This window comes from Chrysemys picta, chromosome 3, assembly GCF_011386835.1.
Source record: "Chrysemys picta bellii isolate R12L10 chromosome 3, ASM1138683v2, whole genome shotgun sequence".
Taxonomy (NCBI): Eukaryota; Metazoa; Chordata; order Testudines; family Emydidae; genus Chrysemys; species Chrysemys picta.
The window spans coordinates 167129234-167150510 of NC_088793.1; the positions used below are offsets into that span (position 1 = coordinate 167129234).

Sequence of the window (21277 nt, forward strand, 5' to 3'; positions counted from 1 at the left end):
CTGCGAGGGGGATGCCAGGGTAGGTCGGGAGACAGTCACAGCTGTGGGATGGGGAAAAGGGAGTGAATTCCTCACAAAGATAATTTTTTGTGAGCAATGAACATAGTCTTTCTCTGTGAACAAGACCATGCACAGCACCTATCACATGTGCACTCAGGACAAGGTCGAATTTTTGGCCTTCGCATTCAGTGCCTGGGGTCTTGCAGTGGAGATCAGACAAGCGGGGCAGGACAGCGGAATTCAGGTAGCAGGCTGACATGGTAAGCCGTAGACTTTTGGCTGCTTAAAACTTAAATTAGAGCAGTGCCCTCCTTTCACGTTCAAAGCAATGCTCCTATCGTTGGCCAGTTTCTGCTGCTGGCAATCCGGCAAGCATGAACTCTGCCCCTGTCCCACCCCCCTCGCGGCTGTCCCCGGGAAAGATCCCTGTATGCTGCCCCTCTCCCGCCTCCACCGCGTGACGGTAAACCGTTGGTGACAGTTCTGTTAAGGAACAGGCAAGCAGTCCCAATAGTAACATTCCCCTAATTCTAAGCAGGTCACCATGAGCGACATCACTCTGAGAATTTCTGAGACCGAGAAAGAACGCATGCTGCGTGAAAGCCAGCAAAAACCAGGGCCGTATGCCGCCATGCTCTGCAAGGCAGTGATCCCAGAGTACTTGATGATAGCCTGGTGAGGAAAAGTTTCCTACCACGGAGGATACAATAAGGCCGCTCTCCCCAGGAACCTCATGCAAAGGCTTTCCAATTACCTCCAGGAGAGCTTCGTGGAGATGTCCCATGAGGATTTCAGCTCTATCCCTGGATATATAGACCTTCTTTTCCAGTAGCTGCACTGGCAAGGACTAAAAAGTAGAGCGTCTAGGGCAAACTAATCATGAAAAACCCATTGTTAATATTCCTGTTCTGTTCAAAATAAATGTTTACATGTTTAAAACACTTACCGACTGATCCTTCCCCTGATTCAGGGTCTGGGTTAACGCCTGGGGACGGTTGGTAGGGGATCTCTGTGAGGGTGATGAAGAGATCCTGGCTATCTGAGAAATCAGCGTTGTAAGCGCTGTCGACTGCCTCGTCCTCTTCCTCATCTTCCCCGTCCGCTAACATCTCCGAGGAAGCGGCCGTCGACAATATCCCATCCTCAGAGTCCACGGTCAGTGGTGGAGTAGTGGTGGCGGCCGCACCTAGAATGGAATGCAGTGCCTCATAGAAACGGCATGTCTGGGGCTGGGAACTGGAGCATCCGTTTGACTCTTTGGTCTTCTGGTATGCTTGTCTCAGCTCCTTGATTTTCACGCGGCACTGCGTTGCATCCCGGCTTTTGAGATCTTCTTGTAGATCTTTGCATTCAGTCTTTTCGATCGCAGCTCCAAAAGCACGGACTCATCGCCCCACACAGCGATCAGATCCAAGACTTCCCGATCAGTCCATGCTGGGGCCCTCTTTCTATTCTGAGATTACATGGTCACCTCTGCTGGAGAACTCTGCATCGTTGCCAGTGCTGCTGAGCTCGCCACGATGTCCAGACAGGAAATGAGATTCAAACTGCCCAGACAGGAAAAGGAATTCAAATTTTCCCGGGGCTTTTCCTGTGTGGCTGGTCAGAGCATCCGAGCTCAGACTGCTGTCCAGAGCGTCAACAGAGTGGTGCACTGTGGGATAGCTCCCGGAGCTATTAGCATCGATTTCCATCCACACCTACCCTAATTCGACATGGCCATGTCGAATTTAGTGCTACTCCCCTCGTTGGGGAGGAGTACAGAAATCGAATTTAAGAGACCTCTGTCGAACTAAATAGCTTCGTTGTGTGGAAAGGTGCAGGGTTAATTCGATTTTACGCTGCTAAATTCGACATAATCTCCTAGTGTAGACCAGGCCTAAGTGACTAGCACGATCTATTACCTCATTGGTGTTGTCAGGTATATACACAAAATATTTTTTCTTTTTCCAATGAGAGCACAGGTCCCTCCTTTGGCCGCCAGCACTATGTCCAATGCCTGATGGTTTTGGAGGGCCATCTGTCGGATTGCACCTGTTTCTTTGGCCAGAGCTCTTAAACTTTCTTCAGTTTTATTTGCCATTATTTTAACTACTGCTTGTAACCTTAGGAGCCTTTTTGCATGGTGTTGAAAGATTGTATTGTTTTCACTAAGGTTACTGCAGGGGGAACATGCAATTGATTTTTCTGTTTGATCCTCAGGTCAAGAAAACATTCATATCCCCATACCCAGCCCGCCACTTCTTAGTTTTATTCGAATAATCCCATATACCATTGGCCACAATATGCTGAAGGCAACGGCTTTTTCCCAGATCCAGCCCTGTCCCATTACACACCCAACACCAATCACCTTTTTCCTCCACCACACTTCTCCATTTAGATACATTTATTCCCACTGTTTCCCAAGTGTCGTTATTGTTCCATGTTTTGTCAAACGGATGAGGTCCTCCAGTGAGGTCTGGGGAATTGAGTGGGATTGCAAGGACAGGAACACCAGCTTGAGAGTGGGCTGGGATGTGGCTGCAGACCCAGCAATTAGAAATATTAAGGGTTTGAGCTATCCACACTTGCTGCGGGATAAAAGAATTGTCATTGTGGACTCCCCAGACCTTAAGACACCAGCAGCCGAGGAACAGGCGCCACCAGAGGCGCATGTTGGAGGCAAGGCCCTTCTGGTTCTGACAACCTCAACTGAGGGAACCGCAGTCACGGTTTTACATCAACCAGGCAGCAGGCGCTAAGCTCGCTACTGCTCCTTCTCGGTCCTTGCTTTAGGTCGTCGGCTGCGTCTGGCAACCGTTAGGAGAGCGTAGATGGTAAGGTATTGCAGGCTGTTCCTCTACGTCTTCTTCTGGAGTCAAAATTGACTCTGCGTGGTCCTGAGGTGATGATTGGTTTGCTGAGGGTGGTGCCTTCTTACACTGCGAAGTATGTATCCACGCTGCGATGCCACACAGTTTAACAGCCGTCTGGGTTGTAAGCAGTACCTGATGATTCTTTGATGTCCTTGAAGTCTCTTCACTTCTTCTTCTTCTTCTTCTTTCTTCCTTGACTCTGGCTATAACAATGGCCTTCACACCTTATCTTTTTCTGATGCATACATTACTCATTAACACAAACAGATTCAGAATACAAACAGTAGTATTTTATAACGAGCAAAAAGGCATTGCAAATTAAAACCTTGCTAAGTTTTACAATCAATAACCAAGACAATTTACATTGAGACCCAGGCCTTTAATGTTCCTCTAATCTACTTAACATAGACACAATAGAGAATCCTGTTTCTTTCTTACTAAACCTTAAAAGAAAGAAATGTATATTTAACTAGAGAGCCTACTTTGTAATACATATAGGAAACCATAGTAGACATTATAACTTATTCTAAAACAAAAGGGTGACCATAATCAGTCATAAGGATTGTTCTGGTCTGTCATTCCTTTCTGCTATTCAAAAAGGGTGGCTGACAGGTTGAAATCAAATCATACAGTAATTCTTATGGGACATTATAAAATCCTGCTCCTACATATCCCCCTTTTGACACTAAGATTATTAATCGCCAGTGTCACTTTTTATTTAGTCCACATAATAGAAAATACTGGGAGGTGATTTGGGCCTATGGCTCTAGCTTTGCATACATTTGTTTTATCCAACAGCACATTGCAAACATTTAAATTAAACACATACAATTTAAAACCAAAAACAATTAGGGTTAGTAACATTAGTATGCCAGTAGTTGTGGGAGACCATTCAGAAAATGTTATACCAATGGTAAGCTGTTATGTCTTTCTGCAGTGGCAATTCTTAATATGTTGCCATTTACATGTATAATATGAATGGTTCGGTTTCCCACATTGCCTTTTTGTTTGTTTTAGGAACTATGTTACCTTTTTACCTTTTTTAAAATACAGTACTCACAATACATTTACATTTGTCTATTGGAAGGTTGCTAACACTTCCATTCTTTTAAAACACTTTTTTCCCCAAGAATTAACACACACACACAGCCCATTATACAGTACTTTGGTCTCATTATTTATTTTATCCCACATACAGGATCCTAGTGAGATGTTTTTACTACAGGGCTTTGGAGCAACAGACATGGATAAGCATACCCACTTTTATTTGTTTCTGTATTCGGTTGTCCTGTAGCTGGTATCAGCTTTTTCTGAAAGACAAAAATAACATTTTTCTACCCCTTTTGGGGTGGCATTTATTATTGCTTAAAATATTCCTTTCTTTTACAAATACCCTTGCTGATTGCAGGCAAAACAAGAGGAATTACCTCCATATTTTCCTGTGTTTTTGTTCTATAGACAGGCCAGGTTTTAATGGCTGCTATCTTTTAAGGGTTATGGAGAAATTATTTTACTGTTCAGTCATTAAATCCATGAGGTGGTGTACCTCAGTTTTTCCTTTACAGCAGACCAAGTTTACAATGTCTTTCCTGCTGTGTTAAGCTTTAAGTTTATTCACAGGTAATAGCTGAAAAGCATCATTACCATAAAGGATATTTCCAAAAATCATACACACTATACATTGTTACAGGGGTACTTATTAACATTAAATTTATTTTAATTAAAGGTATCTTGTTATACCGTGCCTTTTATTTAGACAATTTGTTTGCTGACGAGGTATGTCCTTTATTTGCAGTTACTTTGTGCTGGCAGTTCTCTCCTTCCTTTATCAGTTAGGTAATTTGCATCAACACAGGCTTGGCTTTTGGATTCAAAGCCATCAGCAGAGCTCAGAGTCTCTGTCTTAAAAGGAACACAATTAACTTTTACCAGAGTTTTGGTAACTTTTTAACTCTTGCTTCCAAAACACACACACAGCTGAAAAAGAAAACACAATCTATTGTGGCTCCTTTGGAGCCCTAATAGGATTTTAATTAAGTAGCATGTTTTGTTTGCATTTCTTTTACCCCCTCTATAATATACACTGAACATGTCTGCACATTCCTTCTATACTTTAACTTTTAAAACATTAGCCATATTAATTTTTACATAACGTAGAGTTTTTATGTATCCTTATCAAAGTGACAGTCTGATTACACAGCCATTTTAAGGCTGTTTCTAACATTGCTTCTTTTTGTTTTGTGCACCTGACCCCTACTGTTGCTTCAAAGGGGCACTGTCTTTATTCTTTTACTACAGCTCTCATTTGCTATTTTGTTACAAAAACAAACAAACAAAAATAATCCAGAATCTCTTCCTATTCTTCTGATTTTGACTGTCCTGCTGCAGCCATGACTTGGTCTTTGTTTAAAAAATTTTAAATTTTGTAAAGAATTAAGTTACCCCTTGAGGGTTAACTACCAAATTCCAAAGCCAACCGACACTGATTACCTGTGTCTGGCAAAAAGGTCTGTCAGTTTTGCAACTTTGAATTAAAGAGTCAAATGGATTTTAGTGGCATTATAAACAAAACCAATTTATCTTAAACCTACAAAACAGGAGTTTTACAAACCTCACATATTCCCACAGACAGATACATACACATTTTCTCTTCCTTAACATTTCTTTTACACTGCTTTGTTTTTACATAGGTTACATTACCTTTATACATTTGGGGCAGTTAAGTTCCAATAGAAAACCCCCTCCCTTATGTTCTTTTAGCAAATTTGACTAAATTGTTCATAGTCAAATGATTTTAATTAGATAGTCTCTTTACCTGGATTATTAACAGACATTCCTCTGGAAAAGGGCCCATTTTTCCTTTAGAATGGCTGCAAAGAAACCAAGAATTCTTTTAACACGGTCCTTTTTAACATTTTCACAAAGTTTAACTGTTTAATTCTCTCCAGTTCACTCTCTTTCCTTAAATCACTTGTTTATCTCCCAAAACGACAAATTTATCAACTCAGATTTCACCATTTTAAGTATTGTTCCAGGGGTTCATGCTTGCACTTACTCCTGACACTATGCCCTTAGGGCTTCCAACCTGTTTTTCAGTTTCTTTATCTGTCGCTTGCCTGCTTGTATGGGCCTGATCCTGCTTTTCCCAATGAACCGTTTTGTTGTTGTTGTTTTTTTGAGTGATATTGTGGTCATTTCACAATTTTGAAAGAAATGTTCAAGGAAAGCAACAGGAAGGGTGGGGGCTAGTTGAGGAGCCCACCCTCCTTGCTGAATTGGTAGTGGAACACTAAAGAATCAGTTTCTGAGGCAGACAACGAAGGGGAACAGAACAAGGGGCGTTTTATCCTTTTTACAATGAGAGGGGAGTATGAAGGGGGTTGGGATCGATCCGGGGTTGTTGTTTTTCTTTCGGAGAACGGGGTAAAGAGGAATGCTCGGTCTGGTGGTGAGAGAGGAGGCTTTTAATAAAGCTTTTAACTTATTATTTGAATATTTGAGAGAGGCGAGTTTTGATTTTGTCCACCTACGATTTGCCTCTTCCCACCATTGCATGAAACAATTAACCTCTTCTTTAGCCAATTTAGTTTTAGGTTGGCCGAGTTTTGTCTTTTAAGACGTCCACTCGGTCTTTGTTCCAAGATTTGAACAGTGGCCACTGAGTTTTGGGATTTCTCTGAGTTAGCCTAGACCATTTTTCCAGAAATTTACAGGAGTCCGGACCCTTCCTAAAATACAGAAAATACAGAGCTGACGTTCCTTTAGGGAACTGTCCCGTCTTACCTGTCTGGTTACCAATACAGGAGGACTTTACGCACACCAATCACACAAGAAGGAAATTCAGGTTCGCCAGAGCGATGCCCGGTGCAACACACAAAAGGAGCCCATAGGCTACTGCCTCAATAGCCCTTGTTTTCACACCAAGGGTTTTACCCGCGGTGTGGCTGCGATTGTGCAGATTTCACTCACTCAGACCACGGGGACAGGAACCCCTTGGTTGGCTGATTCCCGGACGGAGATGGCACCCAGACTCAAACACTCCACAGGAAGATGAATAGATACAGAGACAGGACAGTCCTCAGTCCGGACAAAACACAGAAATAACTACCTGACCAGATTCCTCATGTCAGATCCTGGGATCCCTACCAGAACAGAGTGGGAACCAACAGGTTCGATGGCGTAGACCTCACTGTGGTCGTGCGCCCTTCCGTTCAGGAGGAGGACCGCTTGGGCCAAATGCCCAGGTGCTGGCTGCCATGGTCATCCTACAAAAATGGTCAGGAATCACACGGCCCCAGTGAAGATGGTTGCCATCTCGGTAGGATCTCCAAATTGTCAAAGTTAGACTCAGGACTCATCGTTTGTCAGACTGCTCTGTTTTATTAGCACAGCTCTCTGCTAATACATTCAGATAATGTGAGCCCCCCTGCAAGATTCAGACAGTCTTATTTATACAGATAAAAGGGTGTGAACTAAACAAAGGGACAGAGAGAGCAAAATTGTAAAATTTGCTTGGGGCACAATATGCATATCCTGCTTCCTTATTAACTCTTATCAATCTAAGGCTAATGCTTAATCGCCCTTAAGTGGAGCAATTCATTAAGCAGTTAATGTCTGCTTTCCTGCCACATGGATTGCAGCATTTCTCATTTCTACCTAAAGGTACATACAGCATTCTTTAATTCATTCTATTTCTTTAATAGAATTCATTTCACTTTCACACCTTCATGCACTTTTTAAATTGTATTTTTGAGTTATTTCAGTTTCCTGGAAAGGAAAAGGGTTTTAATTTGGAAAAGTTTGTTCATTCCACTCCAAGACACTTGGAGAAGGGAATGATTTTTCTCTTGGTCTTTTTTGCTTAAAATGCTGGATTGGGAATGTGCTATTCCGAAGCCTGCCACAAATTTCCATGCGATCTTAGGGTATGTCTACACTACGAAATTATTCTTATTTTACAGAAGTTGATTTTTGGGAACAGATTGTATAAAGAAAAGTGCATGTGTCCACATTAAGCACATTAATTCGGTGGTGTGCGTCCATAGTACCGTGGCAAGCATCGACATTCCGAGCAGTGCACTGTGGTAGTTATCCCACAGTTCCCGCAGTCCCCGCTGCTCATTGGAATTCTGGGTTGAGCTCCCAATGCCTGAGGGGGCCAAAAATTTGTCGCGGGTGGTTATAGGTAAATGTCCCTGGATTGCCCGAGAAGATGCCATAGCACGCAAGCATGGAGCCCGTTCAGCTCACCGCAACAGTTATGAGCATTGTAAACACCTCACGCATTATCGTGCAGTTTATGCAGAACCAGAAGCTGAAAAACCGGGTGAGGAGGCGATGGCAGCGCGGTGATGAGGACATGGACACAGACTTCTCTCAAAGCACGGGCCCCGGCAATGTGGACATCATGGTGTTAATGGGGCAGGTTCATGCCGTGGAATGCCGATTCTGGGCCTGGGAAACAAGCACAGACTGGGGGGGATCACACAGTGTTGCAGATATGGGATGATTCCCAGTGGCTCCAAAACTTTCACATGCGTAAGGGAACTTTCATGGAACTTTGTGACTTGCTTTTCCCTGCCCTGAACCGCAAGAATACCAAGATGAGAGCAGCCCTCACGGTTCACAAGCGAGTGGTGATAGCCCTCTGGAAGCTTGCAATGGCAGACAGCTACCAGTCAGTCGGGAATCAATTTGGAGTGGGCAAATCTACTGTGGGGGTTGCTGTCATGCAAGTAGCCAACGCAATCACTGAACTGCTGCTATCAAAGGTAGTGACTCTGGGAAATGTGCAGGTCATAGTAGATGGCTTTGCTGCAATGGGATTCCCTAACTGTGGTGGGGCGATGGACGGAACCCATGTTCTTATCTTGGGACCGGACCACCAAGGCAACCAGTACATAAACCGCAAGGGGTACTTTTCAATGGTGCTGCAAGCACTGGTGGATCACAAGGGACGTTTCACCACCATCAACATGGGATGGCCGGGAAAGGTTCATGACTGTCACGTCTTCAGGAACTCTGGTCTGTTTAAATGGCTACAGGAAGGGATTTACTTCCCAGACCAGAAAATAACTGTTGGGGATGTTGAAATGCCTATAGTTATCCTTGGGGACCCAGCCTACCCCTTAATGCCCTGGCTCATGAAGCCGTACACAGGCACCCTGGACAGTAGTAAAGAGCTGTTCAACTATAGGCTGAGCAAGTGCAGAATGGTAGTAGTGTGTGCATTTGGAGATTTGAAGGGTCGCTGGCGCAGTTTACTGACTCTCTCAGACCTCAGCGAAACCAATATCCCCATTGTTGTTGCTGCTTGCTGTGTGCTCCACAATCTCTGTGAGAGTAAGGGGGAGACGTTTATGGTGGGTGGGAGGTTGAGGCAAATCGCCTGGCCGCTGATTACGCGCAGCCAGACACCAGGGCGATTAGAAGAGCATATCAGGAAGCACTGCGCATCAGAGAAGCTTTGAAAACCAGTTTCATGACTGGCCAGGGTACCGTGTGACAGTTCTATTTGTTTCTCCTTGATGAAAACCTGCCCCCTTGGTTGACTCTAATTCCCTGTAAGCCAACCGCCCTCCCCCCTTCGATCTCAGCTTGGAAATAGTCACTGTTGTTTAAAGAGATCAAACACGCTGGGCAACAGAATTCGGCTTGCAGGCAGCCATGGTAAGCCATAGTCTTTTGGCTTCTGCAACCTTCATAACAGTAGCGCCCTCCTTGCCCATACCAAGCAAAGCCTGTTGAGTTGTCCATTTAGGGCTGCGGTTTTCGTGCTAACGTGCAGCAGCAGAAACCAAACGAATCCCCTCCCCCATCCTTTTCTCTGGGATGACTGCTTTAACCCTCCCCCCACCGCACCGCGTGGCTGGTATCAGGGAAGATCCCTCCTAGCCAAACGCGAACAGCTCAGTGTCAATGGTGTCCTCACCCCCCCCCCCACCCCACTGCTTGGCTAACTGCGGGGAGGATTTCTTCTCAGCCACAGGCAAACAGCCCAGTAGGAGCGGCCACCTATGAATGTCCACTTAATTAAATTCCCATATTTCAACCAGGTTACCGTGAACGATATCACTCTCCTGAGGATAACACAGAGAGATAAAGAACGGATGTTGCTTGAATGCCAGCAAACACCGGGACCATATGCTGCCAGGCTTTGTCATGCAATGATACCAGATTACTTGCTACTAGTGTGGCGTGGTAAAGTGTCCTACCATGGAGGACCGAATAAGGCTGCTCTCCCCAGAAACCTTCTGCAAAGGCTTTTAGAGTAACTCCAGGAGAGCTTCATGGAGATGTCCCTGGAGGATTTCCGCTCCATCCCCAGACACATTAACAGACTTTTCCAGTAGCTATACTGGCCACGAACGCATCCAAGTCCTCAGGGCAAATTAATCCTTAAAAAATGCTTGCTTTTAAAGCATGTTTTATATTTACAAAGGTACATTCACCAGAGGTCCCGTCTAGGACTTCATGATCCGGGATACCGGATTGGGAGGGTATTTCAGTCAGGGTGAGAAAAAGATCCTGGCTGTCGAGGAGAACAGTGTGATGTGTGCTCTCCTCAACCACCACCTCCTCCTCCTCCTCATCTTCCCCGTCTGCAAAAGCCTCAGGCATGGCAACTGAGAGTATCCCACCATCGGAGTCCACGGACAGGGGTGGGGTAGTGGTGGCGGCCCCCCTTAGAATTGCCTGCAGCTCAGCGTAGAAGCGGCATGTCTGTGGCTCTGTCCCGGAGCGTCCATTTGATTCTTTGGCTTTCTGGTACGCTTGTCTCAGCTCCTTAAATTTCATGCGGCACTGTGTTGAGTCCCTGTTGTGGCCTCTGTCCATCATGGCCTTGGAGATTTTTTCAAATGTTTTGGCATTCCGTCTTCTGGAACGGAGTTGTGATAGCACGGATTCGTCTCCCCATACAGCAATCAGATCCAGTACCTCCCGTACGGTCCATGCTGGAGCTCTTTTTCGATCCTGGGACTGCATGGTCACCTGTGCTGATCAGCTCTCCATGCTGGGCAAACAGGAAATGAAATTCAAAAGTTTGCGGGGCTTTTCCTGTCTGCCTGGCCAGTGCATCCGAGTTCAGATTCCTGTCCAGAGCGGTCACAATGGTGCACTGTGGGATAGCTCCCGGAGGCCAATACCGTCGAATTGCGTCCACACTAACCCTAATTCGAACCGGCAATGTCGATTTCGGCATTACTCCCCTCGTCGGGGAGGAGTACAGAAATAGATTTTAAGAGCCCTTTATGCCGACAAAAATGGCTTAGTTGTGTGGATGGGTGCAGGGTTAATTCGATTTAACGCTGCTAAATTCAATCTAAACTCATAGTGTACACCAGGCCTTAGGCAGATCTCTTAATCTCTGTGGTTCCATTCCCCTCTCTCAGTACATAGAGGACAGTAATACTTCCCTACCTATCAAGGGTGTCTTGAGGGTAAATTAATTAATAATTTATGTATGTTCAGATAATACAGTGGTGAATGCGGTAGGAAAGCCAATAAATATATTAATCTAAAAAGTAATTTAGGCTTAGATATGTTTTTTTCCCCGTCTTTTGGAGTAGTGTAGGGGAAGGAGGGCTTTTACAAAAACCTAACGCTAACAGACATATTTCTCCCAACACGTTTTAAAAGAAATGAATTTTTTAAACTTTTTTTGTGTATTTTTGTCTGCATTGTTTGCAAACTAAATGTTGCAACTTTGTGCTCGTGGAGGAGAGAGCAGCAAATTAAACTGCCCAAACTGAATGAAATACGGAATGAACTGAATGAAAAAGTAAACTGCATAAATAGTTAAATATGACTTTAGGTTTAAAAAAATCTATCAGTTTTGATAATCTATGGTGGTGTTATTTAATAATGTAGGAAAGCGAACTTTTTAAATTTTTTTAAAAGAAATATTGTGGCTTTCTGTATAAATACATATAAAAAGCAAAGTATCAAAACAAAGTGAAACAGTGGGCATGCTGGGACACAAGGCATAGATCATGTCAATAAAAATTATACTAGTTGTTAGAGACTGTTTAGGAATTACATTGAGATTTTGACCATATTTCTGGGATTTTACGTATAATGAAATTCACCATGTCCTTAGTCTTTCTCCTGATCTACCTGTTTTTTTGGGGATTTAAGTAATGTTTGTACAAATTAAGTGATATACCGTATATGCTCGTTCATAAGCTGAATATTTTTGGTAAAAAAAAAAAAGTGACTCATCAAAGAGCGAGGGTCGGCTTATAAATGGGTCTGCCAAAATTTGATGATTTTAAACTCTCTGGAATAATTGAATTGAAGATTCGAATACATGGTTGTTTTGTTTATTTGGAGCGTCTGCAGGCATGGAGTCCCTCAGCTCTCTGTGGCCGAGGTTCACCATTCACATTGGCTGGGAACGGCGAACCGCGGCCACAGGGAGCTGAGGGACTCCATACCTGCAGACGCTTCAAATGAACAAAACGTCCCGACCTGCTGGCGGCTTACCCTGACGGCTGGGAGCCAAAGTTTTCCAACCCCTGAAATATAGGGTCCGCTTATGAAAGGGTCATACAGTTTTTGCTATTTTTACCTATCCATTTTGGGGGGGTCAACTTATAAACGAACCGGCTAATGAACAAGTATATACGGTAATATTAAGGAAGTGTAAAATTAGAATGGATGTCAAGCCAATGGAGTATAATTTGGTCTAACTTTAACACCCCATCTTATTTCTTCCACTTTATTCATAGAGAGCAAATCAAAAGGTCTTCAATGGGTGATAGATACAACCATTGCTTACCCTAATGCAGAACCTATAGACATCCAGACCTGGATTCTTGGCTACAGACGACCGACAGTCACACATGTACATTACAGGTAGGAAATAAAGTTTTAGTAGACAGTTGAATTAAGGCCTAAAAATCAGTTTGAGTCCTGCACAGCACATTTCAGAATGTTGGAGAGAGGTAGTAAAATCTTTCAAAATACTTTCTGTATTTAGAAGTAGTTTGTCTAGTTGTTTAGACATAGGACTTGGGAGGCAGTTATGTTTCTGAATAGTGTGATGTATTGTGCTCATTGACTGATTACACGCAACAACTATTAAAACTGTGTTCTACAGGATATGGGTTTTACCTCACTGTGTTGGTTTGTTTGCAGTTGTATTGTAATTGGCTTCCCTTCTATGTTGCTCATTAAGTTTCACCTAAACCAGACGTGGGCAAACTATGGCCCGCAGGACTGTCCTGCCTGGCCCTTGAGCTCCCGGACGGCCCCTAGCCTGCTGTCTCCCCTTCCCCGCAGCCTCAGCTCGCCGCGTCGCCAGCACTCTGGGCCGCCGCTCCTGCCAGGCAGCGTGGTGACATGGCTGGCTCCGGCCGAGTAGTGGGGCTGCAAGCTCCTGCCGCTTGAGTGGCATGGTAAGGGGGCGGGGAGCAGGGGGGTTGGATAAGGAGCAGTGGGTCCTGGGGGGAAGTCAAGTAACTGTGTGGAGGGCTGGGTAGGAAAGGCTGTGCCTCCCCAAACAGCCTGCCCCCCCCCCCATCCGCCCCCTCCCACTTCCCATCCCCTGACTGCCCCCCTCAGAACTCCCGACCCATCCAATCCTCCCTGCTCCTTGTCCCCGACCACCCCTGCCCAGGACCCCACCCCCTATCCAACCCCCCCGCTCCCTGTCCCCTGACTGCCCCAACTCCTATCCACACCCCTGCCCCTAACTGCCCCCCCTGGATCCCACCCCACCATCCAACCCCCCCCCCCCGCCCCGATACAGTTTCGCAACCCCGATGTGGCCCTCAGGCCAAAAAGTTTGCCCACCCCTGACCTAAACTGTATTGTCTTCTTAAAAGAGGTTATAACCAATCAATTTGTTTAACTATAAGATTCTTCCATTAAGTAAACTTGAATCTGGGTTTATTTTGCTTGAAAATTAATAGTTTATGGTCATACTCTGGATTTTTCCAGCCCCCTCTTCCACACTGTCAAACCCATGACAGGGGTTTAAAACAGGGTTTAAAAGAGAACTAGATAAATTCATGGAGGTCCATTAATGGCTATTAGGAATGGTGTCCCTAGCCTCTGTTTGTCAGAGGGTGGAGATGGATGGCAGGAGAGAGATCACTTGATTATTACCTGTTAGGTTCACTCCCTCTGGGGCACCTGACATTGGCCCTGTCGGCAGACAGGATACTGGGCTGGATGGACCTTTGGTCTGACCCAGTATGGCTGTTCTTATGTTCCCGATGCTACTCAATGCTCATAGCCACTGCTTTCAGCCAGGAAGCATTTGTCTTCGTTAGAAAAGTATGTAGTTAAAACACAATCTTGAGGAATAGTGTTAACTAACTAGATGTGGACCATGACCTTGCAGTGGGGGTAGACGGAAAAATCAGATTCAGTATCATGCTAGCTGGACCATGACTAAATCCTAGGGTTTACCCAGAATCAGCTGATATGGTACTGAACACAACCTGTGTCTGTGAATTGCTCACACAGTCAACATTGTGATTGTTAACATGGCTGCTGAAAGCTGAGTTCAATTTCCATGTAATCTTTTAACCAAGACAACCCTTTTCTGGATAAAAGCTGGTGCTAAGGGAGCTAGCAGAGTAGCATTAGGGAAATGACAGCATCCCATAAGCGCCTAGGCGGGGACATTGGTAAAAGAGAATTCCTCCTATGCTAGCCCCTTCTCTAAGGGAACAGCTTAGTGAATGAGGGAAGAGGTCTATCTGCTGGTGACTTGTCTGGATTTTTTTTTTCCAGAGAGAGAGAGAGGTGATATAACTCAATTTTAAGGGGTGCACATGAAAGAGGAAAATTGAATAGTTTTATTTTAAGGTTGTTCATTTGGTCTGTTTGTCATGTGAGGCTCCTGGCTGGATAGCTCAGAAAAGAAACCTTCCCCCTAAAAGTTTCCATCCCCGGACGGGCGCATGCATGTGCGTGCGCGCGCACACAAAATGAAACCACTGACTTTGGAAGCACACAGTCATTCTCTCACTTCTACATCAATGCCGGGTATTTCACTAATGCTTGGTGTGGGGAAGGAGGGGGCACAATTCTTCTGTGAATGGGTTCATTGGAAGGAAATTGTCAATAGTGTTGTGACTTAATGTTGGCTGTGAAAAAGCTATTAATCCCCGTTTCCCAGAAAACAGATTGCATACGTATCATTGGGTAAACAATTGACTACAGACCAGGTTGGCACCTGCTTTGAAATGATCCTTCAAATTCGAAAGGGGGGAAGAAGGGGGATTTTGTTTACTGCTTGTTCTAATCAGTGGAATAGGTTTCCTGAAAAATTAAATTGGCATGTATTAACTGCACTATGTATTCTGTTAAATGCTGTCACTGGGCTTGCCCTCTGTACTGAAAACACACCTGTAGCTATTGTGGCAGTGTGGAGCAGCTCACAGGCCCAAGGAAAGGAGAGGTGGGGAAGATATTTTTGTAACAAGAAAATTATCATTGTTGCTTGTGATGGTCTTTCATACACTATTCTAACAATATGTTGAATTTTAATGCATATTCAGGACATTTTTAATAAATACGGACTTTAAAGACAAAAGGACTTAATGTAAACTGTTAAATAAAAGCTCCATTAGCAGAATGAGGCAAACTAGCTGCTTTTGAAGACCCCATAAGCAATAGAATTGAAATTTGGAAATGAGCTACATTAGTCTCATTATAGTTAAATTTAGTTGATCTTGAACGTTCATTTTATATTCTTAGGTTTCATAAGATGAAACTAGATTGTAAGGAGACATAAAATTATGGTTGGCACAAACACTGATTGCACTATAATAATAATTTCTCTGTGCTCTGTATTTTGGGTTGAAAAACAGTCAAGCAGTTATTCTTTTGATCTTGATTGTATTGCTTTGGTCTCATTATACTCAGAGGCCCTAACTCAGGTTGTGAAGTTTATTACTGGGAGGGGCTCGAAGGTTATGAGGAAGGAGCCATAAAAAGTACCTACAGAGAGAGACAGTTTAAATATCAACATTGTTGATTATTTTGCTTTTAATTATATTATCAGAAACGTTCAATTGAACCATCCTACTTGAATGCAGTTGCAGAGGGAAATCAGTTAATTAAGTGTTGCTGGGGCAAGAAACCATTGTTTCCAGTTCCTGGGTTTTGGACATTTGCATAATATCCCGAGCAATACCTTGCACAAAAAGTGGCAGCTAGCAATTGGCCAATGTTTGGGGGTGCCCTGACTAGGTCCCATTTTCTTGTGGTCTATTCCTCCTATACCAGGTACCAGGAGATATTGGCATAGGAACTTTACAGCCATGCTATGCAACCACAATATTTAAAATAACATTTGATTTTTGAAAGGTACCGCATACAATCTGACTGCATTTCATGCAATAGTTAGTGATCTAACCTGGAAAACTAGTTAACTGTAGGCTATTGTCAGTAATATTGGTATTTCTAGTGGGTTAGTTAAGGCTACAATTTAGTCATGGGTATTTTTAGTAAAAGTCATGGACAGGTCACGGGCAATAAAGAAAAATTCACAGCCAGTGACCTGTCCATGACTTGTATCATAAATACCCTGACTAAGCCTTGCGGGGAGCAGAGCCCATGGGGGTCACTGGCGGCTGCTCTGGCCGCCCCAGGACCACTGCTCAGGCGGTGCCCAGGGCCAGTCTCATCGGCTGCTGCTCGGGTGGGCCCTGAGGCCAGCTGCCTGGGTGTAGCCGGTCCTGGGGCCACCCAAGAGGCTGGCTGCAACACCAGTATTCAGATAATTTCACACTTGCTGTGCGCATTAAGGGGTGTGTGTGTGGGTGGGTGGTTATGCTAGAATTTCTAACGAGAAGAAGGGTTAACTAAGCCTCTGAACTCGTGTTTAGTGTTCTATCCTGTGAAAGTATTTCCAACAGTACTTGTTTAAAAAAAAAAAAAAAAACAGTTTTTCTTGCAGTACATAACTTATTGCTTGTAAAGACTTATCTTATTTCTGTGAACTAGTTTATATTGGAAACAAAATATAGTTTTAGGATCAGAATCCTCTATTTCATAATGTTGGAAGCTTCCTCATATTGAACTTTAATGTTCCATAGCTTGTTGGATTTTAAACCTTGAAAACTGATTAGAATTGTTGATCTTTGTTAAAATGTGCTATTTATGCTCAGAGAGAGTTCGGTTCTTAGTATTTGACCTTACCCCATACCTTCATATAGTGGTCAAAGTGAGTTCTGATCTGCACTATTTCGGAAAGATAGAGAATTTACAGCCTTCATTTGGTTAAAAATTATGCTGATATTGAAAGAATGGAATAGAAGATCAAAGGAAATAATGTCTGAAAGACCCGAAAAGAATAATTAAGTAATAAAAGATTCAAGGGGATTTCTTTTGCAGTGCATACTCTAAATTATCCCATATATCTCCTTGTAATGTGAGTAATGGCATTGTCGGGAACTGTAGCACTTCAGAAATGCCCCCAACTTTCTTTCTCACTTTCAGCACCTATTTAAAATGCATTTATTCTGCACAATGATATCAGGTTAATAATTTTAAATATTGACTTTTCTGAATGATAAATACAGAAGAACAAATTAGTTAAAGATTCAGAGATTCCAAGGCCAGAAAGACCATTGTGATTATCTCCTTTATCACACAGCCCATAGGACTTCCCCTGCCCCCTAAGATCCTAAAGCATATGTTTTTAAAAAAAAATCCCATCTTGATTTAAAAATTGCCAGTGATGGAGAACCCACCATGACCCTTGGTAAATTGTTCCAGTGATTAATTACCCTCACTGTCAAAAATGTACACCTTATTTCCAGTCTGAGGGAACACCAATTTCACCCATTATAGTGAATATCTTTTTCCCCTTGGGCATCCTCTGATCAGAGGACTGTCCCCCCACTTCTTATTTTACCTCACTCTACCATAGTGGTTCCATGGAGTCAGCTAATATTATTACATAATTGACTGCATGGTCAAAATGAGGGACTGGTACCCGCTTCTTTCTCCTCAGGATTAGCGTATGCAACCTCTCAGCCCCTATCAGCCTAGGATGGTTTTTCCCCATGACAATCCCTGCTCAAGATAGTAAAGAGTAGAAAGATTGCAAGCTACTACACACAACGATTTTTCTTCCTTCTTAAATGCTTAGTGTTTAATTTGCAACTATTGTGGCTATTTTAAGGTGGATTTTAATTTAGAGCTAGATGATAGAGGTGTGATTCATGATTTGCTAATTTAAATTGCAACTCACCTTGCCTCAAAAATAAATTCTGCAGTTGTGGTAGAAGAGGACAGTCTTTTGTTTTACATAGCTGATATTGTTGAACAAACAGTTTTCAAGCTGTAATATTTCATAACCTTTTTGTGTCAGCAAAGCCACTGTGTAAAGCAGCATCTACCAAAGTGCTGGTGGGCACCCCCAGGACCCTCCTAACTAGCACTAGGGCAATTACCTGCAATATCCTGGAGAAACCTTATTGAATTAAGTTTAATACTGCTAGGCTTGATTGTTTGTGTGTTATTGTAGGATTGTATGTAAAATTTTCTAGGATACTGACTAATGTAAATCTTGGGGAAGTTAGGAACTTCACATGTGTTATCCCAAACAGTTCTTTGAAGTGGATTTCCTAGGAGATTATTGGGAGGCCTTTTGAAGCTATGCTCTGGGGAGAAAAACCTATTATCTACTGATTACCTGCTCCTGGAAATTCCAGATCAAAGACCCCTGAACTGCATAAAGGAGGGACTGAACTTGTCATGAATGTGTTAGTTCTGAGCTTAGACTGTTACCCACTTGTGACTCTAGAAGAGACACCTTTGTGGGGTTTGAAGGACTGATCACCACCCCAACTCCGACATGGGCTTGGGTAGCTGTCTGGTAAGCTTATGAGTGTGTAGATTCTTTGATTGTTTTAAAGATGTTTTCTCTGTAATGCCTTTTACTTAAGAATAAATAAGCTTGCATAGAAAAAGCTGTGTGGCAGCTTAACTGCAGACTGTTACATGTTCGTCTCTGAAGAGAAGCAAGCAGACTTGCTTAGGCAGTCTGTCTTTTGTTGGGAATAACACAGTGAAGGCAGGGAACTATTCAGCCTGGAGGCATATCTTCACCTAAAGCCTGAGACCAGTTGTCCTTGCCGCAGCATAGCGGGGTGGGGGGAGGGGAGGAGAATACAGGTGCAGCTTCCCTGAACTGTGACACAGGCATCTCAATTGTTCTCCAGAGCTCAGCTGTCACTTAAAAATAGTCTCTAGCTGTCATGGCTAAATCCCTTTAAAATATGACCAATACATTGGTGTCTTCCTGAGTGTTCAGAGAGCCAGAAATAATAGTCTGAAGTGTCATTTTAATGGGTACTTTAGTTAAACATTTTAATCCAGTAGAAAACTTAAACTCCTGTCCCCTCTCAGTCTTCTCTTTTCCAAACTAAACAAACCCAATTCTTTCAGCCTTCCTTCATAGGTCATATTCTCAAGACCTTTCTTGTTGCTCTTCTCTGGACCCTTTCCAATTTCTCCACATCTTTCTTGAAATGCGGTGCCCAGAACTGGACACAATACTCCAGCTGAGGCCTAACCAGAGCAGAGTAGAGCGGAAGAATGACTTCTCGTGTCTTGCTCACAACACACCTGTTAATACATCCCAGAATCATGTTTGCTTTTTTTTGCAACAGCATCACACTGTTGACTCATATTTAGCTTGTGGTCCACTATAAACCCTAGATCCCTTTCTGCCGTACTCCTTCCTAGACAGTCTCTTCCCATTCTGTATGTGTGAAACTGATTTTTTTCTTCCTAAGTGGAGCACTTTGCATTTGTCTTTGTTAAACTTCATCCTGTTTAACTCAGACCATTTCTCCAATTTGTCCAGATCATTTTGAATTATGACCCTGTCCTCCAAAGCAGTTGCAATCCCTCCCAGTTTGGTATCATCCGCAAACTTAATAAGCGTACTATCCATGCCAATATCTAAGTCGTTAATGAAGATATTGAACAGAGCCGGTCCCAAAACAGACCCTGCGGAACCCCACTCATTATGCCTTTCCAGCAGGATTGGGAACCATTAATAACAACTCTCTGAGTACGGTTATCCAGCCAGTTATGCACCCACCTTATAGTAGCCCCATCTAAATTGTATTTGCCTAGTTTATCGATAAGAATATCATGCGAGACCGTATCAAATGCATTACTAAAGTCTAGGTATAACACATCCACAGCTTCTCCCTTATCCACAAGGACTCCTTATCCTATTAAAGAAAGCTATCAGATTGGTTTGACAAGATTTGTTCTTTACAAATCCATGCTGGCTGTTCCCTATCACCTTACCACCTTCCAAGTGTTTGCAGATGATTTCCTTAATTACTTGCTCCATTATCTTCCCTGGCACAGAAGTTAAACTAACTGGTCTGTAGTTTCCTGGGTTGTTTCTATTTCCCTTTTTATAGATGGGCACTATATTTGCCCTTTTCCAGTCTTCTGGAATCCCTCCCATCTCCCATGATTTTCCAAAGATAATAGCTAAAAGCAGGCCTGCACAACTCAAAGCGGCGAGGGCCACATTACTCCAAAGAAAATAGCCCGAGGGCCAAAACCCCCCAGCCCCGCCGAAACCCCGCCCCCAGCCCCGCCGAAACAGCCCCCCCAGCACTCGTGTAAGGCAGCGCTCCTGCTGGTCTTCTTGGGAATTAGCTCATCCAGCCGTTGTAGCGCCCTCTGCAGGCCAGTGTCCCACTGCCGCTGGCTCCGCGTTCCTCCCAGACCCCTGTGCCCTTTGATCTGGCGTGCTGCCACCCTGGCAATACCCCCACACTCTGGCTCTAGTTCTCCTCTCTCTGGGAAACCCCCAACCCTCTCCCCACCTCGCCTCAGTATAAGGCTACTGCCAGTCAGCAACTAGCCCCTGTGCCCTGGGGCAGACTCCAGTATAAGCCCACTCATCACAGGCATGGTTGCGTTTGGACCTGCTGCTTCTCTCTATAGCTGGGCTGCCCCTCTGCAGCCTTGGTACTGGTCTTAGGCCCTTAGCTAGGGCCACAGCTTGGGGTTTGCCAGGCTGGAGCTCCCAGCTCCTCTAGCCTTCCCCCAGCCCTGCTCCACTCCCAGTACCCTGCTCAAGCTCCCTAGCAGCAGGGCCCTTTTTTCTCCAGAAGCCGAGGGAGACTTCATCTGGGCCTCTGGCTCTCAGCCTTTTTATACAGGCCAGTTGGGGCCTGATTGGGGCATGGCCCAGCTGCAGCAGCTTCCCCAATCAGCCCAGCTTTTCCCCTGCCACAGCCCTCCCCCAGGGCTGTTTTAAGCCCTTCAGGGCAGGAGCGGGGTAACCACCCTGCTACACCCCCCGAAACATCCCCCGCCCCAGTGCCACCTGCACCACGGAAACAAACCCTCCTCCCCAGCGCCACCCCGCCGAAACAGCTGTGGGCCGAAAAGGAAGGTTTTGGGTGTGTGTGATACTT

General features: G+C 44.2%; 1 protein-coding gene across 5 annotated transcripts in view; it reads left to right on the forward strand.

The window, feature by feature from the left end:
- The window catches only part of LPGAT1 (lysophosphatidylglycerol acyltransferase 1), a 162829-nt gene that overhangs the window by 93268 nt on the left and 48284 nt on the right, over positions 1–21277 (forward strand). For 4 of the 5 annotated variants that reach the window (XR_010600217.1, XM_042855114.2, XM_042855115.2 and 1 more), the window contains exon 7: positions 12587–12713. The exons of the other annotated variant lie outside the window; for it this stretch is intronic. Coding sequence is in view for 3 of the 4 variants with exons in the window: in XM_042855114.2 (XP_042711048.2) it covers positions 12587–12713 (127 nt within the window). In the remaining variant the exon portion in view is untranslated. The remainder of the gene's footprint in view (positions 1–12586; positions 12714–21277) is intronic. 5 annotated transcript variants of the gene reach the window in all.